Source organism: Mercurialis annua, linkage group LG6 (assembly GCF_937616625.2).
Source record: "Mercurialis annua linkage group LG6, ddMerAnnu1.2, whole genome shotgun sequence".
NCBI lineage: Eukaryota > Viridiplantae > Streptophyta > Magnoliopsida > Malpighiales > Euphorbiaceae > Mercurialis > Mercurialis annua.
Genome location: NC_065575.1, coordinates 25,295,001 through 25,302,552, shown reverse-complemented (window position 1 = coordinate 25,302,552; position 7,552 = coordinate 25,295,001). Strand labels below are relative to the sequence as shown.

The 7,552-nt window shown below is 32.8% G+C and overlaps 1 protein-coding gene and 2 non-coding genes across 3 annotated transcripts; 2 read left to right on the top strand and 1 right to left on the bottom strand.

Annotated features, from left to right (window-relative positions):
• Positions 1 to 1,993: 1,993 nt before the first annotated feature.
• On the top strand, positions 1,994 to 2,065 carry TRNAT-GGU (transfer RNA threonine (anticodon GGU)). The gene has a single exon. It is a non-coding gene; the product is annotated as a tRNA-Thr (tRNA).
• A 2,019-nt stretch (positions 2,066 to 4,084) lies between these two features.
• Positions 4,085 to 6,603, top strand: LOC130015661 (photosystem II CP43 reaction center protein-like). Its single transcript, XM_056106241.1, is given in 4 exon segments — positions 4,085 to 5,155; positions 5,157 to 5,550; positions 5,553 to 5,681; positions 5,684 to 6,603. Coding segments are annotated over 4 exon segments (2,427 nt in total). The 5' UTR covers positions 4,085 to 4,099; the 3' UTR covers positions 6,532 to 6,603.
• Positions 6,604 to 6,764: 161 nt separating this feature from the next.
• Positions 6,765 to 6,854, bottom strand: TRNAS-UGA (transfer RNA serine (anticodon UGA)). Its single transcript has one exon. It is a non-coding gene; the product is annotated as a tRNA-Ser (tRNA).
• Positions 6,855 to 7,552: the final 698 nt, after the last annotated feature.

Sequence of the window (7,552 nt, the reverse complement as noted above, 5' to 3'; positions counted from 1 at the left end):
CTAATTTAACGTCACTTTTTACGCACGCTTTGCGTAACATAACCTAACCATGCTTAGATAATCGGAACGACGCGTTTAAGAAACATGAGACGCGACATACTAATCTAGCGTCACTTTTCACTCACACTTTGCGTAATATAACCTAACCATGCTTAGGTAATCGGAACGACACATTAGAGAGACTTGTGACGTGACATAAGCATGGTAATCAAAACGACGCGTTAAAGAGACTTGAGGCGCGACATACTAATTTAGCGTCACTTTTCAAGCACACTTTGCGTAATATAAACTAATTATGCATAGGTAATCGAAACGACGCGTTAAAGAGACTTGAGATGCGACAAACTAATCTAGTGTCACTTTTCAAGCACACTTTGCGTAATATAACCTAACCATGCTTAGTTAATCGGAACAACACGATAAAGAGACTTGAGATGCAACATACAAATCTAGAGTCACTTTTCACGCACACTTTGCGTTATATAACCTAACCATGCTTAGGTAATCGGAACAACACGTTTAAGTAACTTGTGACACGAAATAGTAACTCTAGATTAGTGTGCATGAAAAGTAACTCTAGATTAGTATGTCGCGTCTCAAGTCTTTCTAACGCGTCTTTCCGATTACCCATGCATGGTTAGGTTATATTAAGGAAAGTGTGCGTTAAAAGTGACGCTAGATTACTATGTCGCATCACAAGTCTCTTTTACGCGTCGTTCCGAATATCTAAGTATGGTTTGGTTATATTACGCAAAGTGTGCTTCAAAAGTGACGTAAAATTATTATGTCGCGTCTCAAGTCTCTATAATGCGCCGTTTCGATTTTTTCTTTCGCTTTCGTTCGAGTACATTAATTAACTCCGTGTTAAAATAAATAGGCATATCTCTCTCTCACGCTAAACCAGTAATTTAACAAATGAGAAATTTAGATTTAGTAAGAGGGATAGGCATCAACAAGCTATCTAATTTCATTTTAAGAATTTGGTTTAGGGGACAAATAGAATCTTTTCATTACCGATTCGCTCTTGGATCTATGTTGAATTACTAAATACATGTATCAATCAAATGAATTTCGGTAGTGAATTCAATTAGGTTCGGCCTTGATAAATCCATTTGATTGATATTTATCAAATTCAATATCAATAAACTATTTTTTACCCATATTTACTAGTTTAGCCTATACTCCCTAGGTAAATCAAATCCTAAATTAACTATTAGGAATCTACTTCCTATACTTACCTATATTTATTTATTAGACTATACTTATGAATATACTTATTCTAATTTATATTAGTTTATATTATATATGAATTTCGAATTCTATTCTAATTTTTTGAATATTTAATAATTCTCTTATCTAATAATTAGATAATAATATTCTTTCTAAGAATATTATTTCTAAGTTATAAGTAAACTATTTTATTATTATTTTATTTAATTCTTTTTAATTTTCTATTTTTCATTTCATTATTATTATATTAATCAATTATTATATTCTATTATATTCATTATATTCATTATTATGTAAATATATTAATTATTTATTTATTATACTAATATTATATTAAATTTATATTTATTATATATTATATTACATTATATTACATTTATTAAGTTAAATATATTAAGAATTAGATTATTCTAAATTTATATTCAATATATTCAAAATTAGATTATTCTAATTATCTAATTCGAAATTAAAAAAAATTATATAAATTAGAAAAAATTATATAAAAAATTAGAAAATTATTCTAATTAGAATATTCTAATAATTATAGAAAATTCTAAAATATTATTCTATTGAAAATTATATTAAAATAGTAAAATCGATTTATAGTTGTCGATTTGATTTATTTTATTTATAGCTTTACATTTATCGATATAGATTTATTTTATTAAATTTATTTTCTTCGATGAATTTTATTTTGAAGCTATTTCTATAGATGATCTATCTTATCTACATAGTAGCTCAATTCAGAAATTGAATCAAATGGGCCCCTTTAACTCAGTGGTAGAGTAACGCCATGGTAAGGCGTAAGTCATCGGTTCAAATCCGATAAGGGGCTTTGGTCTTTTTTAATTTTTAATAATAAAAAAAGAAAAAACCAGCGAGAATTTTCCTATTTAATAATATTTCTATTTGAAGAGAGAATAGAAATATTGTTAATATTTATCATATCATAAAAAAAGTATGAAACTCTCGAATTTTAATTAATTCGAAAATGGAAATTAAAATTTTTTAAAAAATTAACATTCTAATTATACATTATAATGATTTATACCATATCTCTATTAAATTAATATTCTAATGATTTTTTATAATGATTTTTACTATATAAATGGAATCTATTATATAAATAGAGTATATTTATAAAATATTACTTATAAAATATAAGTAGATTAAAAAAATAGAGTCTATTTTATATACTTAGAAACTCTTAATTCTAATTAATTCTAAATAGTTAGAAAGTTAAACATTTGTTTAATATATTAAAATAAAGGCTTAATTACTTAAAAACCACCCACCTTGTAATTTTTTTTCATTTATACCATGACCTAGGAAAATTTTCAATTGTACCCTATTTTTGATTTTTATGTTTCATCTCTACCCTAATGAGTTGAATTGACCTATTTTCTTTTGAAAAAAATTTAAATTAGTCCTTCATTTTTAACCTATATTCTAATAAAATGTTAATGTTAATCATTTATGTATCTTGTTTTTAATATTTTCACTTTTAAATTAATTAAATTATCAAAAACATTACTCTTGGGGTACAAACGAAACATAAAAATCGAAAATAGGGTACAATTGAAAATTTTCCTAGGTCGTGGTATAAATGAAAAAAAGTTACAAGGTGGGTGGTTTTTAAGTAATAAGGCCTAAAATAAAATAAATAATGATAAATTGGCTCTTAAATTGCCTTTCTTATTTTCCATTAAATCCATTGGAAAGATTAGATTAGAAATCAATAAAAGAAAAAGAAAATGTAAGTGGACCTAACTTATTGCATCATGACTATATCGACTATTCTAATAGTAAAATTCGATATAGATGAAATTGAAATAGTAGCTCTGCTTTTTCTTTCATTTTCATATTTCTTTTCTTTGGACTCCGAAAAAGTCTGTCGATATTTCTGATTAAATCTTCTTGCTCCTAGTTATTCTATCTATTAAGAATAGATCACTATTTCCTTCCTCCATTTATATTGCTATTTATACGTATATAAGATTTTTATATAATAAGATTGATATCTATCAAATCCTGACTTCCTGTACCAAATATTTTCATATCAATACATACCATATTTTTATTCCGACAATATAATGTAGAATTAGGTGTGAGAAAAAGACTTTTATTTGAAAATCCTTTCATTTAAAATTTTCTATTTCTTTTCATATTCATATTTTAATAATAAGAAAATCCACTCTCTTTCTTATTTTCTAACAGATATAAAGTAAAGTAAATAGAAAAATATTCGAAGTGTCTTTCTTGCTTTGACCTAAAAAATATTCTGGTTTTTTTTATTTTATCTGAAGGAAAAAGAAATATAACAAAAATGGCAAAAAGAAATAGAAAAAAGTTGGCGAGAAAGAATAAAGTATAAAATAATAAAATATAGGCTACTATAGCAGTTTAATGCATATAGAAATTCGAAGAATACGTAAAAATATCTATTTTTAGAAATCTCAGGAACAAGATCCAAGAATAGGATTAGTTTGATAGAATGAGACAAATACGCTCGAGAATCTACTAGTAAAGAGAGGCGGATCGCTTGTTCCTTGAGCAGTGATTTGAAAAAATTCATCTATCTGATTGATTTGAATTTGATTTGATGAGTCATAAAAAAATTCATGGTTAATATGGTTATTAAGACTATAAGTATAAGAAGGAATAACCGAAGTGAATTCATGAATTTTACTAAGTTAGTTTATGGACGGATAAAGAATTTTTATCTTCGAAACCCATTATAAATTAGAAAGGGCAGTGTACAAGAAATCAAATCATATATAAATGATATAAATGATAGAAACTTCAAAAGCCCTGAAAATGCTATGCGGTGCTCGAAAATGGTTGAAGTAGTTGATTGAATAGGAGGATCATGATGACTATAGCCCTGGGTAAATTTACCAAAGACGAAAATGATTTATTTGATATTATGGATGACTGGTTACGGAGGGACCGTTTCGTTTTTGTAGGTTGGTCCGGTCTATTGCTCTTTCCTTGTGCCTATTTCTCCTTAGGGGGTTGGTTCACCGGTACAACCTTTGTAACCTCATGGTATACCCATGGATTGGCTAGTTCATATTTGGAAGGTTGCAACTTCTTAACCGCCGCAGTTTCTACTCCTGCTAATAGCTTAGCACATTCTATGTTATTACTATGGGGTCCTGAAGCACAAGGAGATTTTACTCGTTGGTGTCAATTAGGCGGTTTGTGGACTTTTGTTGCTCTCTATGGTGCTTTCGGGCTAATAGGTTTTATGCTACGTCAATTTGAACTTGCTCGGTCTGTGCAATTACGACCTTATAATGCAATCGCATTCTCTGGCCCAATTGCTGTTTTTGTTTCTGTATTCCTGATTTATCCACTAGGTCAGTCTGGTTGGTTTTTTGCGCCTAGTTTTGGTGTAGCAGCTATATTTCGATTCATCCTCTTTTTCCAAGGGTTTCATAACTGGAAGCTGAACCCATTTCATATGATGGGGGTTGCCGGTGTATTGGGCGCGGCTCTGCTATGTGCTATTCATGGTGCTACTGTAGAAAATACTTTATTTGAAGATGGTGATGGTGCAAATACATTCTGTGCTTTTAACCCAACTCAAACTGAAGAAACTTATTCAATGGTCACCGCTAACCGATTTTGGTCTCAAATCTTTGGGGTTGCTTTTTCCAATAAACGTTGGTTACATTTCTTTATGCTATTTGTCCCCGTAACCGGTTTATGGATGAGCGCTCTTGGAGTAGTCGGCCTGGCCCTGAATATACGTGCCTATGACTTCGTTTCTCAGGAAATCCGTGCAGCAGAAGATCCTGAATTTGAAACTTTCTACACTAAAAATATTCTCTTAAACGAGGGTATTCGGGCTTGGATGGCGGCTCAAGATCTGCCTCATGAAAACCTTATATTCCCTGAGGAGGTTCTACCACGTGGAAACGCTCTTTAATGGAACTTTATCTTTAGCCGGTCGTGACCAAGAAACCACTGGTTTCGCTTGGTGGGCTGGGAATGCCCGACTTATCAATTTATCCGGTAAACTACTGGGAGCTCATGTAGCCCATGCGGGATTAATCGTATTCTGGGCCGGAGCAATGAACCTATTCGAAGTGGCTCATTTCGTACCGGAGAAGCCAATGTATGAACAAGGATTAATTTTACTTCCCCACCTAGCTACTCTAGGTTGGGGGGTAGGTCCTGGCGGGGAAGTTATAGACACCTTTCCATACTTTGTATCTGGCGTACTTCACTTAATTTCCTCCGCAGTATTGGGCTTTGGCGGTATTTATCATGCACTTCTGGGTCCTGAGACTCTTGAAGAATCTTTTCCATTTTTTGTTATGTATGGAAAGATAGAAATAAAATGACAACCATATTAGGTATTCACTTAATCTTGCTAGGTATAGGTGCTTTTCTTCTAGTATTCAAGGCTCTTTATTTTGGGGGTGTATATGATACCTGGGCTCCTCGGGGGGAGATGTAAGAAAAATTACTAACTTAACCCTTAGCCCAAGTGTTATTTTTGGTTATTTACTAAAATCCCCCTTTGGAGGGGAAGGATGGATTGTTAGTGTGGACGATTTGGAAGATATAATTGGAGGACATATATGGTTAGGTTCCATTTGTATATTGGGTGGAATCTGGCATATCTTAACCAAACCCTTTGCATGGGCTCGGCGTGCACTTGTATGGTCTGGAGAGGCTTACTTGTCTTATAGTTTAGGTGCTTTAGCTGTTTTTGGTTTCATTGCTTGTTGCTTTGTCTGGTTCAATAATACCGCCTACCCTAGTGAGTTTTACAGGCCCACTGGACCAGAAGCTTCTCAAGCTCAAGCTTTTACTTTTCTAGTTAGAGATCAACGTCTTGGAGCTAACGTGGGGTCCGCTCAAGGACCTACCGGGTTAGGTAAATATTTAATGCGTTCGCCTACCGGAGAAGTTATTTTTGGAGGCGAAATTATGCGTTTTTGGGATCTGCGTGCTCCTTGGTTAGAACCTTTAAGAGGTCCAAATGGTTTGGACTTGAGTAGGTTGAAAAAAGACATACAACCTTGGCAAGAACGCCGTTCCGCAGAATATATGACCCACGCGCCTTTAGGTTCGTTAAATTCTGTAGGTGGTGTAGCTACCGAGATCAATGCAGTCAATTATGTCTCTCCTAGAAGTTGGTTAGCTACCTCTCATTTTGTTCTGGGGTTCTTCCTATTCGTAGGTCATTTATGGCACGCGGGAAGGGCTCGTGCCGCTGCAGCAGGATTTGAAAAAGGAATTGATCGCGATTTTGAACCTGTTCTTTCCATGACTCCTCTTAACTAACTGAAACAAGAGGCCCAATACTTAAAGTAGGAATTCATTTGATTCTACAATACATATTGATTGGGTGGATTACGGCATACTTAAAAAGTGTTCCTTTTTCCTTTCATGTCAACTCATTTATATCTAATCTATTTTTTTCTGGCTCGGCTATCTCACCTAGCCGAGCCATTTACATTTATGATACTGGGCCAGTCAAAACCAATAAAGACATAAATCTACTCATCGAGAAAAAAAGGAGAGAGAGGGATTCGAACCCTCGATAGTTCTTTGCGAACTATACCGGTTTTCAAGACCGGAGCTATCAACCACTCGGCCATCTCTCCGAAAGATAATTTCTATTTTACTATTTTATTTTTATTCTGCCGAATAGAATAGAAGCCATCGGAGTTGATATCATCACTGTACTATAAAAAGATATTTGGTATGAGTCGATAAGTCTATTTATATATATATCTAATAGATAGATAGATGCAGGATCTAGCATGACCATTTGTGAAGTAAAAAACGACGCTTGACCCCCCCCCCCCCTAAAATGGGAAAGGGTGGTCATAAGTCATATAGAATCAATGGATTCATGGCACAATCCCCCCATGATGCATTTTTTTTACAATTTTATAGAGGGATCAAATGGTATAGTTCTTTTGTTGGTAGCTTGGAGGATTAGAAACATGACTATTGCTTTTCCAATTGGCTGTTTTTGCATTAATCGTTACTTCATCAATCTTACTGAATTAGTGTACCCGTTGTTTTTTCTTCTCCTGATGGTTGGTCGAGTAATAAAAATGTTGTATTTTCCGGTACATCATTATGGATTGGATTAGTTTTTCTGGTAGGTATCCTTAATTCTCTCATCTTTTGAACCTCATTTTTTCAGATACAAAAATAAAATGACCCCTCCCCCGAACCGTTTCGGGTTGCGAAACACATTAAAATTCAATAAAAGTCTAAGTTCTAAAAATGCAAAATACAAATAAAGAGAACAAAAAAATTAGAGGGAGGGGTCAAACTTTGCTTTTTGTAA